Source organism: Pristiophorus japonicus, chromosome 32 (assembly GCF_044704955.1).
Source record: "Pristiophorus japonicus isolate sPriJap1 chromosome 32, sPriJap1.hap1, whole genome shotgun sequence".
In the NCBI taxonomy this organism is placed as follows: Eukaryota; Metazoa; Chordata; class Chondrichthyes; family Pristiophoridae; genus Pristiophorus; species Pristiophorus japonicus.
The window spans coordinates 8502055-8521368 of NC_092008.1; the positions used below are offsets into that span (position 1 = coordinate 8502055).

The following is a 19314-nucleotide window of genomic DNA, read 5'->3' on the forward strand; positions in this document are numbered from 1 at the left end:
AGGAAAAGAGGAAGTAAGAAATTAAAATTATTAAGGAACATAAAACAATATAATAAACTATTTTAAAAGGCACATCAATAAAAAATAGGGATATGAAGTAATGGACCGCTCAATACCATAGGTAACGATAGAGAGCTGGAAGACATATTCAATAATTATTTTGCTTCAGTATTTACCAGGGAGCTCGAACATTTTGACGCGACATTGATGATGAGATTAGTAATGAGATAAGTACATTTAAAATAAAATGAGTGGAGAAATTATTGAATGGCGGTGCAGGCTCGAGGGTCTGGGTGGCTTACTTCTGCTCATATTTCTTGTGTCATGGTCTTATGTAATTAATCATAGTCAAAGACGATGAAACCCCTGGTCAGGATGGATTATATTATCGCATTTTAAAATAATCCAGGAAAGAAATTGCAGAGGCATTACTCTACACGTTAAATAACTCATTCGAAAAGGTTATCGTGCCAGTGGACTCGCAGATAGCTAACGTAATACTTATATTAAAAAGGAAGAAAGATTATGTTCAGAGAACTGTAAAGCAGACAACGTAACATCAGAGGTAGAAAAAAACAACGAAATCCCTACTAAAAGAGAAATTAGAAGATCATCTAGAACCCAAAAATTTAATAATGAAAAGTCAGCATGGATTTTAAAATGGGTTGCTTGGGCAACCTCACTGACTTTATTGAAGATCTAACAGAGGCAGTCGACAATAGTAATGCAGTAGATCTAATATACAGAGCTTTAAAAGGCATTCGATAAAGTACCACATAATAGACTAGTGAATAAGGTCAGAGAATATGGACTTTTGGTACAAATAGCAGAATGGATAGTTAGCTGGCTTCAAGACAGAAAGCATAGGATGGAGGTAAAGTGCAGCGATTCATCGTGGCAGCAGTCAGGACGTGGTGTTCGACAAGGATCAGCCCTCGAACCACAGTTGTTCACAATTTATGTTAAAGATTTAGACTTTGGAACCAAAACAGAATTTTTAAATTAGCTGATGACACCTCATTGTAGGGCATAGTCAATAGAGAGAAGACCAGTAACAAATTACAGGAGGATAGACTGTAAAATCTGATATAAGTATGCTAAAAGGAAAAGATTAGAGAAAGTAAAAATGGGTCCCTTAGTGGGTGAGACAGGATAAATTATAAATGGCAGAACAATTAAACACATACTTTGTGTCTTCATGAAAAAAGGTACAAAAAACCTCGCAGAAATAGTGGTGAACCAAGGTTCTGGCGAGAATGAGTAACTGAAAGAAAATAATACTGGAGAAATTAGTGGGACTGAAAGCCGATAAATCCCGTGGACATGATGGCTTACATCCTCGGGTTTTGAATTCGATGGCTATAGAGATAGTGGCTGCATTGGTTTTCATCTTCTAAACTGCCATAGATTCTAGAATGTTTCCTGTGCATTGGAAGGTAGCAAATGTAATCCCCACCCCCCTATTTATGAAAGGAGGGGGACAGAAAACGGGGAACTACAAAGCAGTTAGCCTGATATCAGTAGAAGTTAGCTAGAATATATTAGTCAGGACTTGGTAACAGGGCACTGAGAAAAAAATAATAGGATTGGGAAGAGCGAACACAGGGTTTAGAGAAACATAGAAAATAGGTGCAGGAGTAGGCCATTCGCCCCTTCGAATCTGCACCACCATTCAATAAGATTATGGCTGATCATGCAACTTCAGTACCCCATTCCTGCTTTCTCGACATACCCCCTGATCCCGTTAGCCGCAAGGGCCATATCTAACTCGCTCTTGAATATATCTAACGAACTGGCATCAACAACTTTCTGTGGTAGAGAATTCCACAGGTTAACAACGCTCTGAGTGAAGAAGTTTCTCCTCATCTCGGTCCTAAATGGCTTACCCCTCATACTTAGACTGTATCCCCTGCTTCTGGACTTCCCCAACATCGAGAACATTCTTCCTGCATTTAACTTGTCCAATCCCGTCAGAATGTTATATATTTCTATGAGATCTCCTCTCATTCTTCTAAATCCCAGTGAATATAAGCCTAGTCGATCCACTCTTTCTTCATATGTCACTCCTGCCATCCCGGGAATCAGTCTGGTGAACCTTCGCTGCACTCCCGCAATAGCAAGAATGTCCTTCCTGAGATTAGGAGAACAAAACTGTGCACAGTATTCAAGGTGAGGCCTCACCAAGGCCTTATACAACTGCAGTGAGACCTTCCTGCTCCTAAACTCAAATCCCTTCCATTCCATTTTGCTTACAGCTACCAGTCCTTCTTTTCATTGTGGACCGTACCCTGTAGGAATATTGTACAGTTCTTAATCATGAAAACCCCCTCACAATCAGTAGACAGACGAAATTCTCATTCCTATCTAGGCCTCCAATCATTTTGAAAGGGAAATCAGGTTTGTCGCATCTGATTGAGATTTCTGAGGTTGTAAGTAACAGAATAGATAAGGGGGAGAGCAGTAGATGTGATATATTTGGATTTTCAGAAGGCATTCAATAAGATACCACACAAGATGTTATCAAACAAAAATTAGGGCCCATGGGATTGGTCGTAATATTCCAGCATGGATTGAGGATTGTTTAACGGGGGAAAAAAAAACAGAGAGCAGGAATACAACAGTCATATTTGGGTTGGCTGGATGTAACTAATGGTGTACCACAAGGATCAGGGCTTGGGTCTCAGTTATTCACAATCTATATCAATAATTTGGATGAGACTTCCGAATGTACTATATACAAGTTTGTTGATGATACAAAGCTAGGTGGGAAAGTAAGCTGTGACGTTGATGCAAAGAGGCTTCAAAGGGATATAGACAAGATAAGTAAGTGGCCAAGATCATGGAAATTGAAAGATAATGTGGAGACATGGAATGTGTCTACTTTGGGGAACAAAATGGAAGAGTGGAGGGTTATTTAAATGGTGAGAGATTGTGAAAAGTTGGTGTTCATAGGGACCTGGATGCCCTTTTATACGAATCACTAAAAGATAACCTGCAGGTACCAAAGGAAGGACATACATGGCATTGAGGGAATGCAGCGAAGGTTCACCAGGCTGATTCCTGGGATGGCGGGATTGTCACGTGTGGAGAGATTGAGTAAACTATGCCTATATTCTCTAAAGTTTAGAAGAATGATTGAAACATACCAAATTCTTACAGGGCTTGACAGCATAGACAGGGAGGATGGTTCCCCTGGATGGGGTTTCTCGAATACGAGGTCACAGTCTCAGAATAAGGGGTCGGCCATTTGGGACAGAGATGAGCAGAAATGTCATCAGTCAGAGGATGGTGAATGTTTGGAATTCTTACCCCAGGGGTCTGTTGAAGCTCATTCGTTGAGTATAGTCAATACAGAGATCGCTAGATGTTTGGATATTAAGGGAATCAAGGCATATAGGGATAGTGCATGACAGATGGGTTTTTACTACAATCCAGTAGGTGCACGGTCAACCTTACCGATATTATCTTTTCATTCCAGTTTATTTAATTGCATTTAAGTTCCACAGCTGCCATGGTGAGATTTCAACTCAGGTCTCTGGATCATTAGTCCGGGCCTCTGGATTACTAGTCCTGTAAAATAACCACTATGCTGCCGTACTTGATTATTTAAAGTGTCAAAGATCCTGCATGCGTTTTTTGCAATCTTATCAAGTTGTCTTTCAAGGAGTAGTATACGTAAACAATTAAGTCTGTCGATCTGCACCCTATTTAAAATTGCACCATTCAGTTTATATTGCCACTCCTCATTTTTCCTCCCAAAATGTATCACTTCACACTTGTTAAATTTTACCTGTCGTGTGTCTGTCCAATTCAGCAGACGTTCTATGCTCCCCTGAACTCTGCTCCCCTCCTCACTGTTTACTACATTTCTGAGTTCCATATCATCTGCAAACTTTGAGATTATGCCTTTAGACATGTCCAGGCCATCATGCTCGATCAAAAGAAGCCCTGCCATTAATATAGAACCATGATTGAAAGGGGTTAACTGAAACTGGTTGTTCACTTACTGTAATTAATGTCAGTCTCCACGGGGTAACAGAAACTGTTTGTTCAGTGACTGTACCTAATGTCAGTCTCCACAGAGACTAATTGTACCAGTGCAGATTTTACTTGTTCTATTAAAAAAGGACTCCTTTCAATGTGTTTTCCCATAGTGTCAGTGTGAGCATCCCCTCCAGCACTATCAGGGGTTTGCATGCTGCTCCACAGAAAGGGAGACAGAATCTGAAAAAACTGGATCAGAATGATACAGCAATGGATCGGAATCTGAAAACAGTGCATTGGAATATTACAACGATGGACAGGAGTTTCATCTTGCTTTTTAACGTTCTTGTTGAAAATTATGATAGATTGCCATTAGAATTGCGAATCAGTGGTGTACTTCAGACTATTGAATACCTTTACTATCCGCTCCTTGCTGCTGTTGGTGTTCCTGGTAAGACTCTGTGCCCAACTGTTAACTCTGCAAACCTTTGCTAACTGTATCACTGTCCTTGTAATTTACTCTCCCCTCTTTGCTGCTATTGGTGTCCCTGGTAATTCTCTATAATCGACTATTAGATTTGTAAACCATGAATAACTGCATTACTGTGTGTGTCATTTAAATCTTGGAGCACCCAAGTCATTGCCTTCAGTCCTCGTCACAAACTCGGTTATCTATCAAACAACTCAGCCCCCTCACTGGCAAATGTCTGAGGCTGAACGAGACTGTTCAAAACCTGAGCGATCTATTTGAACCTGAGCAGAGTTCCGAACTCATATCATATGAAAGCAAAACAATGCAGATGCTGGAACCTGAAATACGAACAGAAAAGGCTGGAAATCTCAGCGGGTCAGGCAGCATCTGTGGAGTGAAGCAGATGTAACATATCAGTTCGTTCACCCTTCGTCAGAAGTGGCAAATTTTCAAAATGAACAAATTGTTAAGGATCACTGAAAGGAGGAGGGGAGAAAAGAACAAAATGGATGATCTGTAATGGGGTGGAAGACAGGAGAGATTTGAGAGACCAAAGGCATGATGGGCCAACTTGAGATGATAGTATCGGAAGTTAGAAAAAGATTAGCTGAGATAGAATGCAAAGGGGAGGATAATTATAAGCTGCCATGGGAAACAAAGTGAGAGAAAAAATATATCAGAGTAAAATATGGGTAAAGTTTAATCTCTAAAATTGTTGAACTCGATTTTGAATCCAGAGGACATAAAAGTTCTTAAAGGAAAGGTGAGGTTCCTCGAACTTGCATTGAACTTCATTGGAACAGTGCAGGAGTCAGAGGATGGACATATCAGGGTGGGACTGGAGTCGAGAATTAAAGTGACAGGCGAATGGTTGTTTGGGGTCACACATACCGACTGAATGAGGGTGTTCTAAAAAGCAGTCAACCAATTTGCATGTGGTCTCCCCAATATTGCGGGGACCATATCGTGAGCAGCAAATATTGTTTACTAAATTGAAAGAAGTACATGTAAATCGCTGTTTCACCTGGAACGAATATTTGGGGCACTGGACAATAGGAAGGAAAGAGATAAGATGGCAGGTATTGCATCTCCTGTGCTTGCACGGGAATGTACCATGGGAAGAGGAGGTGGTGCTTGACGTGATTGTGGAATGGACCAGGGTGTTGCGGATGGAGCAATCCCTTCAGAATGCTGAGAGTGGGAGGGGAAGATGTGATTGGTGGTGGGTCACGCTGGAGCTAGCAGAAATGGTGGAGGATGATCCCTTGAACGTGGAGGCTGGTGGGGTGAAAGGTGAGGACGAAGGGAGACCTGTCATGGTTCTAAGAGAGAGGGGAAGGTTCCAAGAGGGAGGGGAAAGTGTGTGAGCAGAGGTCCACGAAGTAGAATAGGCATGGTAGAGAGCCATGTTATCCATGGGGAATGGGAATCCTTGGTTGAGAAAAGAACGAAGACATTTCAGAGGCAATAGTGTGGAAGGTGGCATCGTCAGAGCAGATGCGATGCAGATCAAGCAACTGGGAGAATGGAATGGAGTCCTTACAGGATTCCAGGTGGGTGGAAGTGTAGTCCAGGTAGCTGTGGGAGTCAGTGGGCTTAAAGTCAATGTTTGTCAATAGTCTATCACCAGAAATGGAGACAGAGAAGTCGAGGAATGGAACGGAAGAGTCGGAGGTGGATCATGTTATGCTGAGGGAAGGGTGGAAATTGGATGCAAAGTGAACAAAATGTTCAAGTTTAGGGCGAGAGCAAGAAAAGGTATGGATACAGTCATCAATCTATCGGAAAACCTTGGTGTGGGAGGGGACCGGATTTGGAGTGGAAAAAATATTCCACATCTCCCGTGAACAGAAGGCATAGCAAGGACCCATGCAGGTTCGCGTAGCAACACCTTTAATTTGGAGGAATTGAAGGGAGTTAAAGACGAACTGTTCAAGATGACAACAAGTTCAGTCAGGTGGAAGAGGGTGTTGGTGGTGGGGAACTGATTGGGCCGCTGCTTGAGGAAGGAGCAGAGCGCCCTCAGGCCATGCTGGTGGGCGATGGACATGCAGAGGGATTGGACGTCCATGGTGAAAAGGAGATGGTTGCTGCCACAAAACTGGAAACTGTTAAAGTGACAGAGGGCATCGAAGGAGTCGCAAATGTCGATGAGAAGAGGGAGCAAAGGGGGAAAAAGTAGAGTCGACAAAGGAAGCAATCCATTCCATGGGTCAAGAACAGCTGCAACGGTGCGTCTATCGGGTAAGTCCTGTTTGTGGATCTCGGGAAAGAGGTAGAAGTGGGCTGAGCGGGTTTGGGGAACTATGAGGTTGCTGGCTGTGGAGGTAAGGTTCCAGATGAGATGAGGTCAGTGACGGACTGGTAAATGGTGGCTTGATGTTCGGTAGTGGGGTCATGGTGCAGGAATAGGTAGGATGAGGTGTCAGAGATTACGAGATCAGCCTCTGCAAGATAGAGGTCGGTTCACCAAACAGCAGCACCGCCACCCTTGTCAGTGATAGTGAGTAAGATAGCTGTAGACTGCAGGACGATATCAATGGACTTGTCAGGCTGGCAAAGCAGTGGCACATGGAATTCAATCTGGAGAAGTGAGAGGTAATACATTTGGGGAATGCTCACAAGGCAAGGGAATACACAGTAAATGGTAGGATACTGAGAAATGCAGAGGAACAACGGGACCATGTTGTGCATCCCACAGATCCCTGAAGGTAACAGGACAGGCAGATCAGGTGTTTAAGATGACCTATGGAATGCTTGCCTTTATTAGCCGAGCCAAGGATATAAGAGCAGATAGATTATGCTAGAACTGTAAAAATCATTAGTTCGGCCACAGCTTCAATTCTTGCGTACAATTCTTGTCAGAGCATTACAGGAAATATGTGCTTGAACTGGAGAGAGTACAGACGAGAATTAAAAGGATTTTGACAAAACTAGAAAATTATATCTATGAGCAAATATTGGACAGGCTGGCGCTGTTTTCTTTGGAACAGAGGAGTGTGAGGGGAATCTTCATTGAGGTGTACACAATGATGAAGGGCCGACGTATAGTGGATTGGAAGGAGCAATTTCCAGTAACAGCGAGGTCAGTAACCAGTGGCCATATATTTAAGGTAATTGATAGAAGGATTAGAAGGGAGTTGAGCAGATTTTATATTACCAAGTGTGTGGTGTGGGTCTGGAAATCACTGCCTGAAATGATGGTGGAGGCAGATAATCTTATTACATTTTCAAAAGTTCTTGTATAGTCATTTGAAGTGCGGTAACCTGCAAGGGTATGAACCAAAACCACTGAAACGTTATTAGGTTGATAACTCTTCGTCGACAGTGGCAGACTTGAAGGGCCGAATGGCCTCATTCTGTGCTGTAAATTTCTATGATTCTATTAATTCTCACATCCCACGTGCCATTCTGGTAACATCCTCTGCACCCACTCTTATCCTTGACATCATTGATAATATGTCCTTCTCAGAATTAGACGGAACACTCCAGCTGGGGCCGAGCAAATGATTTTTAAAAGGTTGATGTTCGGTAGTGGATTTGTGTTACACCATGTCTCTGTTTTAAAGCCAAGAACTCCGTATGCTTTTTTAACAGCTATCGCAACGTGTCCTAGCACCTTCAAATATTTCTGTAGGGATTCCCCATGTCTCTCTGATCTTGTACCCACTTTAAATTTTTACCGTTTAGTTTAGTTTGCTTCTGCTCATATTTCCTACCAAAATCTATCACTTCACACTTTTCTGTGCCAAATTGCATCTGCCATGTGTCTGCCCAATTCAACAGTCTGTCTGTGACTTCCTGAAATTCAGAATCATTGATTTTATTCTCATTTTATTATTGGATTTATTTGCTTGCAGACTAGGTGTGATGCTGTTACAGCCGGTGTTAATTGCACATGCATAGTTACCCATGAGAAAATGGCTGGCGTTCATCTAGAGCTGCTGCAGTCCATGTGGTGAAGGTGCTCACAAAATGCTGATGCTGAAGGAATTTCACGATTTTGAACTAGTGACGATGAAGGAACGACGCGAGATTTGAAGCATATGGTAGCATAGTGCTTATGATGCTTGACTAGTAATCCAGATACATGGATGAATGAATCAGAGTAATCACATACTCGGGGGAATTTTAATTAAATTAAATAAACAAATCAGGATTAAAAAGCAATATCAGTCATGGTAACCATGAAACTAATGGATTGTAGTAAAAAAAAAACGATCTGATTCACTAACGTCCTTTTGGGAAGGAAATGTGCTGTCTTTACCCATTCTGACCAAAATGTGACTCCAGACCACAGTAATGTGCTTGACTCTGAAATGGTCGAGCAAGCCATTCAATTGTATAAGGTGGCTCACCACCATCTTCTCAAAGGCAATTAGGGATAGGCAAAAAATGCTGGTCTTGCCAGTGATGCCCTCATCCCAAGAATGGATTTAAGGAAAAGTCGATGTCTGGATGATGTGTGACTTTGAGGGGAGAATTAGAGTTGGTGTTGTTTTGTGCTGCAGTCCGAGCTGAATTATAACCCCTCCCGGGTGCCTCATCCCCTTGATGCCAATTGTAAGCATGCAATTGCTGCCTGGGGGCGGGGGGTGAAAAGTATTTATGGTAAAATACTAAACATAAAAAAACTAACGTTTGCATTTTCGGGATGCAAATCCTTTACTGGACATGTGGCAATGAGTTGGGCCTTGAACACGAGGATGAAAAGTTTAAAATCGAGGCATTATCGGACTGGGCACCGTTGTCGGTCACCGAGCAACGGGCGGGGTGGTTGGGTGAGCTAGGCTTGGAGTGAGTTAGGACACGGGCAGCAGAGTGTTGGCTGAGACAGAAATAGTTATAATTACTTTTAGATTTAACTCACATCTCCCCACACCTGGAACAATTTACCTCGGAGGATAACAAATGACTGTGAATTGGTTTCAAGCCAAGCCTTTGAGAGGCAAAATCTTAGTCCAATTAATCAGCACGCTGTGATGTTCGATATCTGCCGAGGTCTGCAGACAAGGACGGAGACATTTGTCCGGGCAGTGGAGCTAAACGGGCGGTATCTGATCGGGCGCCCGTTACACTCAGCACCGGATATTTAGTTGTACTGCAGTGAATGACGGATTTCTAGGCATAGGTCTTCAATTATCAACACTATTTTCCAGCAAAGGTGTCTTCGCAACTCTGTGAAGCCACTTCTGTGTCACAGAACTAATCTCAGTAATTCTGCACCATCGACACACCTGTCGTCCCAAAATCCATCGTCCTCTTTAAAAAAAAAACATTACGGCTCTACTCGAGATAAGGTTCTCATTGTATAACATGCAATGTGCCTCAAAACAGGAGGGCGGACAAACAGCCACTAATTGTACAACATGCAGTGAGCCCCTAAACAGCAGGGCGGAGTGACACAGAAACACTGTCACTGTCGTTTTAAAGATAAAGGACAAGTCACATTTGATTTTTAAAGAGACAGAACCAGTAATATGGATTTTTACACAAGTCATACAGGCTTTGTATAGGGACAGGACCAGTCTCACAGGCTTTTAAACGAGACAGGACCTGTCACACAGGCTTTTTTAAAGAAGGGCTAGTCACACAGGCTTTTTGCTGAGACAGTACCAGTCACACAGGCTGTTTAACGAGCCAGGAGCAGTGACATAGGCGCTTTAAAGAGACAGGACACGTCTCTACAATTATACAGGGCATTTGTGATACCACACTTGGTAAACATAAGAACATAAGAAATAGGAGCAGGAGTAGGCCAAGCGACCCTTCGAGCCTGCTCCGCCAATTAATACGATCAGGGCTGATCCGATGATGGAATCAGTTCCACTTCCCTTCCCGCTCCCCATAACCCCTTATTCACTTATCGTTTAAGAAATTATATATCTCTGTCTTAAATGTATTGAATGTCCCGGCATCCGCAGCTCTCTGAGGCAGCGAATTCCACAAATTTGCAACCCGCTGAGAGAAGAAATTCCTCCTCATCTCAGTTTAAATTGCACGGCCCCTTATTCTAAGACCATGCCCCCTAGTTATAGTCTCCCCCATCAGTGGAAACATCCTCTCTGCATCCACCTTGTCAAGCCCCCTCATAATCTTATGCATTTCGATAAGATCACCTCTCTTTCTTCTGAATTCCAATGAGTAGAGGCCCAACCTACTCAACCTTTCCTTATAAGTGAACCCCCTCATCTCCGGAATCAACCTAGTGAACCTTCTCTGAACTGCCTCCAAAGCAATTATATTCTTTCATAAATATGGAAACCAAACCTGCACGCAGTATTCCAAGCGTGGCGTCACCAAAACCCTGTGGAACTGTAGCAAGACTTCCCTGCTTTTATAATCCATCAACTTTGCAATAAAGCCGAGATTTCTTTGGCATTCCTCATCACTTGCTTTGGTTGCATACTAACCTTTGCTGTTTCATGCACAAGTAACGCCAGATCCCGCTGCATTGCAGCACTTTGCATTTTTTCTCCATTTAAATACTAACTTTCTTGTGACATTTTTCTGCCTCAACACTTTCCAACATTATACTAAATCTGCCAAATGTGTGCCCACTCACTTAGCCTGTCTATGTCCTTTGGCAGATTTTTTGAATCCTGCTCACACATTGCTTTTCCTCCCATCTTTATATCATCAGCTTATTTGGATATATTACACTCGGTCCTTTCTTCGAAGCAGTTAATATAGAGTGTAAATAGTTGGGTTCCCAGCACTGATCCCTGCAGCACCCCATTAGTTGCTGATTGCCAACCCGAGAATTAACCAATTATCCCGACTCTCTGTTTTCATTTAATTAGCCAATCCTCTATCCTTGCTACTCTATTACCCGCAACAACGTGAACTTTTAGCTTGTGCAGTAACTTTTTATTTGGCACCTTGTCAAATTCCTTCTCGAAATCCAAATACACCACACCCACTGATTCCCCGTTATCCACCCAGTTCGTTACATCCTCAAATAATTCCAGCAAATTTGTCAGACATGAGTTCCCTTTCATAAATCCATGCGAACTCTGTCTGACCAAATTATGCATTTAAAATGTCCCGCTACTGCTTGATTAATAATGGATTCCAACATTTTCCCAGCCACAGATGTTAGGCTAACTGGTCTATAGTTTCCTGCTTTTTGTCTGCCTCCTTTTTTAAAAAGGGGCGTTACATTTGCAGTTTTTCAATCTGCTGGGACGTCCCCAGAATCCAGGTGATTTTTCTAAATTACAACCAATGCATCCACTATCCCTGCCACTACTTCTCTGAAGACCCGAGCATGCAAGCAATCAGGTCCAGGGGTTTTATCCGCCTTTATTCCTATTATCTTACTGAGTACCACCTCCTCAGTGATTGTGATTGTGTAAAGTTCCTCCAACCCCATTTGCCCCTTGACTATCCACTGTTGGGAATTTGTTTGTATCCTCTACCGTAAAGACTGATACAAAATATTTGTTAATAGTTTCTGCCTTGTCCATGTTCCCCATTACTAATTCCCCAGTCTCATACTCTAAGGGACCCGGATTACCTTTAGCCACTCTTTTTCTTTTTATCTACCTATAGAAATTCTTGCTATCTGTTTATATTTAGTGCTAGTTTAATTTAGTTATCTATCATCCCTTTCTCATTCGTTTTATTGTCATTCTTTGCTGATTTTTGAAAGCTTCCCAATATTCTGTCCTCTCACTAGTTTTGGCCACTTTGTATGCCTTTGTTTTTAATTGGATACCGTCCTTTATTTCTTTAGTTAAACACAGATGGCTAGCTTTTCTTTTACACCCTTTTCTTCTCACTGGAATATATTTTTCTTGAGAGTTGTGAAATATCTCCTTATATTTATGACACTGTTTATCAACCGTCCTAAACTTTAATCTATTTCCCCAGTCCAATTTAGCCAACTCTGGTGTAATGTGACCTTGTCTGGTCACCTTACCTAAGTGAAGTGAATGTTCATTAGATTGGAACCTGGCATGAGGGCATTGCCAAATGTGAAGCGTTTGAGTAGATTAGGCCTATATTTCATAGAGTTTAGAAGAATGAGTGGTAATCTAATTGAAAAATATATAACCCGTAACAGTCTTGACAGGGTTAATGCTGGGCAATCTAAAACACGGGGTCACAGTCTCAGAAGAATGGCTCGGTCATTTAGGATTAAAATAAGGAGATATCTTTTCACTCAAATGGTTGTGAATCTTTGGAATTTTCTATCCCAGAGGCATGTGGATGCTTAGTTTTTGAGTACATTCCTGACAGAGTTCGATATATTTTTGGCAACTAGGAGAATTACGGGATATGAGGATAGTGCCAGAAAGTGGAGTTGTGTTAGAAGATTAGCCATGATCTTGAATGGCAGAGCAGGCAGAATGTGTCAAATGGGCTAGGGGCAGCACGGCCTGACTGCACTGCAATTTGTGTGTGCACTAGGTCCATGCAGCAGAGCAGGTCTCCAGTTGGCCTGGTTAACCCTTGCCACTGGTTAAAGACCTAGGTCTGTCAAGCCCGTGTGATGGCTGATGTGCCACGGTCATCACACGTTAAAACCTCCACGCACAGGCATCTTCCACCCCTGGAGTTCAGGACTGGAACATCGGGTGCTGCATTGAAACATCTATGAATTTCAGCCTTCTGCTGTGGAAGCAAGTCATCCTCGTTTTCGGGACGACCTATGATGATGACTCCAGATCGTATTTCGTATCTTCTTCTGCCGCACAGGCGAGAAAAGCGATAGGACAAGTCACACATGTCTTTTGAATGAGACAAGAGCCGTCACACATGCATTTACGGAGAATAAACTCTAAAAACACGGGCTTGAAATTCGTCTCCTGATTCTGATCACCTCTTTCAAATCTCCTCCCAATCTTCTCTGTGCCAAGGAGAACAACCTCAGCTTCTCCAGTCTACCCATGAAACTCAAATCCCTCTAAGGGGGCCGCACAGAACAGATAGTTTTGGATCGGTAATTCAGAGCGTAAATTCTAGGCCCTCATATAGTTCTTACAGATTATTAGACCATTAATGTTCATTCACAGATACCAATCTTGTCATGAATATGACACTTTAGAAACTCTTATCTTGCAGACTCCTTTTAATATATTTAATTGTCCATAGTATTGTGAAATATTTAATATGAAATAGTAGGGTTTTACCCACATGTCCTAAGAATGTCTACAGATAGCAATCCATAACGTAACTGTGTGCTTTAAGTGCTGGAGACACTTGGTGGAGTCATGAGTCACTGCAGAATACCCAGCCTCTGGCCTGCTGTAGTCGCCACAACATTCATGTGGCTGGTCCAGTTAAGTTTCTGATTAATGGCGACCCTGAGGATTTTGATGGTGGAGTATTCGGGGATGAATTTTCCCGTGGACGAAGTTAGACTATCGCTTGTTGGAGGTGGTCATCGTCTGCCGCTTGTGTGGACAGAATTTATCATAGACATCAGGGATGAGGATTTCAGTTATGTGGGGAGACGAGAGACGCTGGGTTTGGTTTACTTATAGTAGAGACGTTCAGAGGGAGATTGAATAGAAGTGTTCAAAATTATGAGGGTTTGCTCCAATGGCCACAATGTCATGAGCAAAGTTACACTGGTATAAGATTATTGGTAAATTAAACATAGAATCATAGAATGGTTAGAGCACAGGAGGAATCCATTCTTCCCCTCAAGCCCGTGCTGGCTCTGTGCATTCTTGATTACAACCACTTGCTGCATAAATAGTGTTTCCTCATGTCGCCTTTGATTCTTCTGACATTCACCTTGAATATTTTTTACACAGTGAGTGGTTAGGATCTGGAATGCGCTGCTTCAAATGATAGTGGAGGTAGATTAAATCGTGGCTTTCAAAAGGGAATCGGGTAACTACTTGAAATAAAATGAATCAGGGCTACGGGGAGAGGGCGGGGGATTGGGACGACCTGAAGTGCTACTGAACAGAGCTAGCACGGGTTCGGGGGCCGAATTACATCTTTCTGTGCTGTAAACATTCTATGATTCTCCAAATATTTACTATCCCATCCTTGATATTGTTGGTGTTACTAGTAAGTATGTCAGTCCCTATATTATTTCTATAAACCATGTTACACTATAATATTATTCTTACTATTACCCGTGGGATACTCTCTTATTAATGGTACACTGTGGCTCTAGTTACTGCTTCTTTCTTACAACATGGGTTGTAGTTTAAAATTACTGGAACATCCTTGCTTCTGTTTGTGTCCCTGCTAAGTCTATTTACACAGCAATGTTGCTATAAATAATGTTTATTGTGTTTCTCTCCTTGTCATTCCCAATCCCATCCACGCTGCTGTTGTCGGTTATCGATTCTGAACGTTGTTCAATGTTACCAAGATTCAAATGTTCTATATTTAACTCAGCCGACTATATTGGTCGAGACTCTTTATTTAACGAATTACAGCCTGTTTTCTGCACTCAAAATGTGTAACAGATCAGAATAATGTTGTCTTGGTTCATAAGATTTTTCACCTAATGATGACAGGGCATGGAACTGAAACATTAACTCTGTTTCTCTCTCCACCGATGCTGCGTGACATGCTGAGAATTTCCAAAATGTCCTGTTTCCATTTCAGATTTCCAGCAACCGCACTATTTTGCAGTTGTTTTCACCCAATGTTCGGTATGGTTATTTACACAGAGTCACAGGGAAATTTGCTAGCAGATCATAGGCACAGGTTTACATGTCTGAAATATCCGCTAATCATTCAGTTCCAGTCAGTGTCTCCTGTCCCACCATCTCCAGTTCTGCATTAGTGGCATTGCTTCTGATGGCTGGAACAGGACAACGAGGATCAATTACATTGTCATAAAATCTTCATTCGGCCTTATTTCAATACTTTTATTTCCAATCCATGATTTTACTTTACAATTGTATCCCCTGTCCGTCTTTCACAGTTTAATCGATCGCTCAGTGAGGCCCAGAGTGATGCTCTGTTGACTTCTGCTGCACTTCAAAATACACAATCCCTGCAGATTTTAACTGAAGTACTGAGGATAAGAAAGTACGTTCATATTTTCTCGTCTAATATTCTCTGAACACGTGAACACCAACAGGTGAAAAAGTACATGGATAAATCTTCCATTTGACTTCAGATACTTTACAAAATCGTTTGGCGGCTCTTTGCCTGTGAGATAAGACATCTGATTTTGATGTGAATAAATGCATTTCATGGCGCATTATCAACGATATCTACTTATTACAATTCATGTCTATTCTTTGCAATGTAATTTGGGAAATCTTCCCTTCAGTCAGGTACAATTTGAGTATTTCAACAAAAATGCCGAAAGCTCAAACTTCAACACCTTCTTACAACTAGTTATATTTATAACTGAAGTGCGCTAGCATTTATTATCTTAGCATTGTCAAATTACATCCATATATTTTAAATACAATTGTCTGCAATTATTGCACGCCAAGTTTGCAGTTTCTGCATTTTGCTGTTGCATTCATTTTCTGTTCTAAGTATAATGAATATTCTAACCAGGAGCAGGTATCCCAGCTGGATTTCCCCCTCCCTAACACAGTGGGACAGAAGCGAACTGCACCGCTCAACTGGTCCCGGGACATCAAGGCTTCATGGGAGATTCGGGTCCTTTGCGTTCCTGGGACCTCGGGCGGTGCTTTTGCCTGCTGGGCTAAAGGTAGATCTATCATATAATCTCTAACTGATCAAACGTCTGTTAGTTTCATGTTACGTTTATCGCTATTTCCTTTATTGATGCCACAATAAACCCTGTATTCCGCTCCACGGGTAATATACTTGACGATATCGATTAATAATGGTAATGCATTACAGACATCACCCCAAATCTAATTAAACTGTTGCTCTTGCTCCCAACCTGATATATAATTTTCCTGCTTTTTTTCCCCTCCCTCACAGTGAACTTAGTGACGATTGTGATCCTGTCTCGGGGAAAGTGCGGTCTCTCCAAATGTGTAACTCGGTACCTGGTGGCCATGGCAGTGGCCGATCTACTGGTCGTTATCCTCGATCTGATATTGAGGCACATTCCGGTTGTTTATTGGTGGCAGTTTCAATTTGTACGGTCCCTCCCCGTGTGTAATATCCACGCCGTCCTGCTGTATGCAGTCACAGACTGTTCTGTCTGGTTCACCGTCACTTTCACCTTTGATCGATTTATGGCCATTTGTTGTCAGAAGCTGAAAACTAAATATTGCACCAAGAAAACAGCGGCTGTGGTTCTGGGAACAGTGACTGTACTGAGCGGTTTAAAAAACATTTTCTGGTATTTTATGCTGAACCGTTGGTATTTGCTTGTGAACGTCCCCTGGTTTTGTGTTGTATCAGTGGCTGTTCTGTATTCGCCGGTCTGGACAGCAATCGAGTTCCTACATAATATCCTAACCCCGGGTGTCCCGTTTGTTCTGATTCTGCTGCTCAATGCAGTCACCGTCAGACATATTTTAGTGGCCAGCAGAGCCCGCAGGAGACTCCGGGGTCCCAGCAGTGGGGAGAGGCCCAGAGACCCAGAGATGGCGAGCCGCAAAAAATCGATAATTTCACTGTTTGTTATCTCCGGAAATTTCATCCTGTTATGGGCGGTATTTATGTTGTATTCTATATATTACCGGATGTGGTGGTTCGGGTATAAGTCTGTCAATATACCTGATTATGTAAGTGCACTTGGATTCATGCTGCAGATGCTGAGTTGCTGCACAAACACTGGTATTTATGCCGTGACCCAGGCAAAGTTCAGAGTGCAGCTCAAGAATTTGGCAAAATATCCCTTTACTGTGCTTGTGAAATTCATTAAACGATGAGAAGAAGCAGAGATTTTGGAGCCTCAGACTCCATGTGGTGTGATATTGTTAGCGAGCTGCTCTCCCACGCACGTCCACTGGGCGAGTGATCCGGGTGAATAATGACAATCGCACACACTACACATGGATCCCTATGAGGGGCCAGTGATTTGGGTGAATATTAACTCACTCACACACTGTCTACACTGGGCTCCCTGTGTGAGGCCTGTGATCCCGGTGAATATTAACACACTCACTCACACACTGTCTACACTGGGCTCCCTGTGTGAGGCCTGTGATCAGGGTGAATATTAACACACTCACTCACACACTGTCTACACTGGGCTCCCTCTGTGAGGGATCTGTGATCAGGGTGAATATTAACACACTCGGTGACACACTGTGTACACTGGGCTCCATGTGTGAGGCCTGTGATCAGGGTGAATATTAACACAGTCACTCACACACTGTCTACACTGGGCTCACTGTGATGAGGCCTGAGATCAGGGTGAATATTAACATACTAACTCACACACTGTCTACACTGGGCTCCCTGTGTGAGGCCTGTGATCCCGGTGAATATTAACACACTCACTCACACACTGTCTACACTGGGCTCCCTGTGTGAGGCCTGTGATCCCGGTGAATATTAACACACTCACTCACACACTGTCTACACTGGGCTCCCTGTGTGAGGCCTGTGATCAGGGTGAATATTAACACACTCACTCATGCACGATCTACACTGAGCTCCCTGTGTGAGGCCTGTGAGCCCGGTGAATATTAACACACACACTCACACACTGTCTAAACTGGGTCCCTGTGTGAAGCCTGTGATCATGATGAATATTTACACACTCACTCACACATAGTCTACACTGGGCTCCGTGTGTGAGACATGTGATCAGGATGAATATTAACACACTCACTACACACTGTCTACACTGGGCTCCCTGTGTGAAGCCTGTGATCATGGTGAAAATTTACACACTCGGTGACACACTGTCTACACTGGGCTCCATGTGTGAGGCCTGTGATCAGGGTGAATATTAACACAGTCACTCACACACTGTCTACACTGGGCTCACTGTGATGAGGCCTGAGATCAGGGTGAATATTAACACACTAACTCACACACTGTCTACACTGGGCTCCCTGTGTGAGGCCTGTGATCCCGGTGAATATTAACACACTGACTCACACACTGTCTACACTGGGCTCCCTGTGTGAGGCCTGTGATCAGGGTGAATATTAACACACTCACTCACGCACTATCTACACTGAGCTCCCTGTGTGAGGCCTGTGAGCCAGGTGAATATTAACACACTCACTTACACACTGTCTAAACTGGGTCCCTGTGTGAAGCCTGTGATCATGGTGAATATTTACACACTCACTCACACACAGTCTACACTGGGCTCCGTGTGTGAGACATGTGATCAGGATGAATATTGACACATTCACTCATACACTGTCTACACCGGGCTCCCTGTCTGAGGCCTGTGATCAGGGTGAATATTAACACACTCACTACATACTGTCTGCACTGGGCTCCCTTTGTGAGGTCTGTGATCAGAGTGAATATTAACACACTCACTCACACACTGTCTACACTGCATTCGCTGTGTGGGGCCAGTGATCAGGGTGAATATTAATATGCTCACTCACACACTGTCTACACTACGTTCGCTGTGTGGGGCCAGTGATCAGGGTGAATATTAACATGCTCACTCACACACTGTCGACACTGGACTCACTGAGAGTGGCAGTGATCCGAGTGAATAACAAAATGCTCATTCACACACTGTCTAATTGGGCTCGCTGTGAGCAGCCAGTGATCCGGGTGAATATTAATAGGCTTACTCGAACACACTTTACACTGGACTCCCGGTGGGGGATGCAGATGAATATTAACACACTCCCTCTCACACCCTCTACACCAGCTTCCTTCGAGGGTTCGGTAATCAGTGTGAATATTAACACACTCACCCACACAGTTTTTCCACTGGGCTCACATTGACGGGCCAGTGATCCGGGTGAATTTTAATAAGCTCAGTCAAACAGCGCCTACACTGGGCTCCCAATTACTGA

The 19314-nt window shown here is 43.0% G+C and overlaps 1 protein-coding gene across 1 annotated transcript; it reads left to right on the forward strand.

Moving 5' to 3' along the window:
* The first annotated feature begins 4224 nt into the window (after positions 1 to 4224).
* LOC139240612 (probable G-protein coupled receptor 139) lies at positions 4225 to 17244 on the forward strand. Its single transcript, XM_070869166.1, has 2 exons — positions 4225 to 4435; positions 16343 to 17244. Exons 1-2 carry the CDS (start codon positions 4255 to 4257, stop codon positions 17242 to 17244), a joined length of 1083 nt encoding a protein of 360 aa, XP_070725267.1. The 5' UTR covers positions 4225 to 4254.
* The last annotated feature ends 2070 nt before the right edge of the window (positions 17245 to 19314 follow it).

Coding starts and splice junctions, on each gene's coding strand:
- LOC139240612 (XM_070869166.1), top strand. CDS start 4,255: ATGGATCGGAATCTGAAAACAGTGCATTGGAATATTACAACGATGGAC. Junction 4,436..16,342: donor TGCTGCTGTTGGTGTTCCTG/GTAAGACTCTGT, acceptor CCTCCCTCACAG/TGAACTTAGTGACGATTGTG.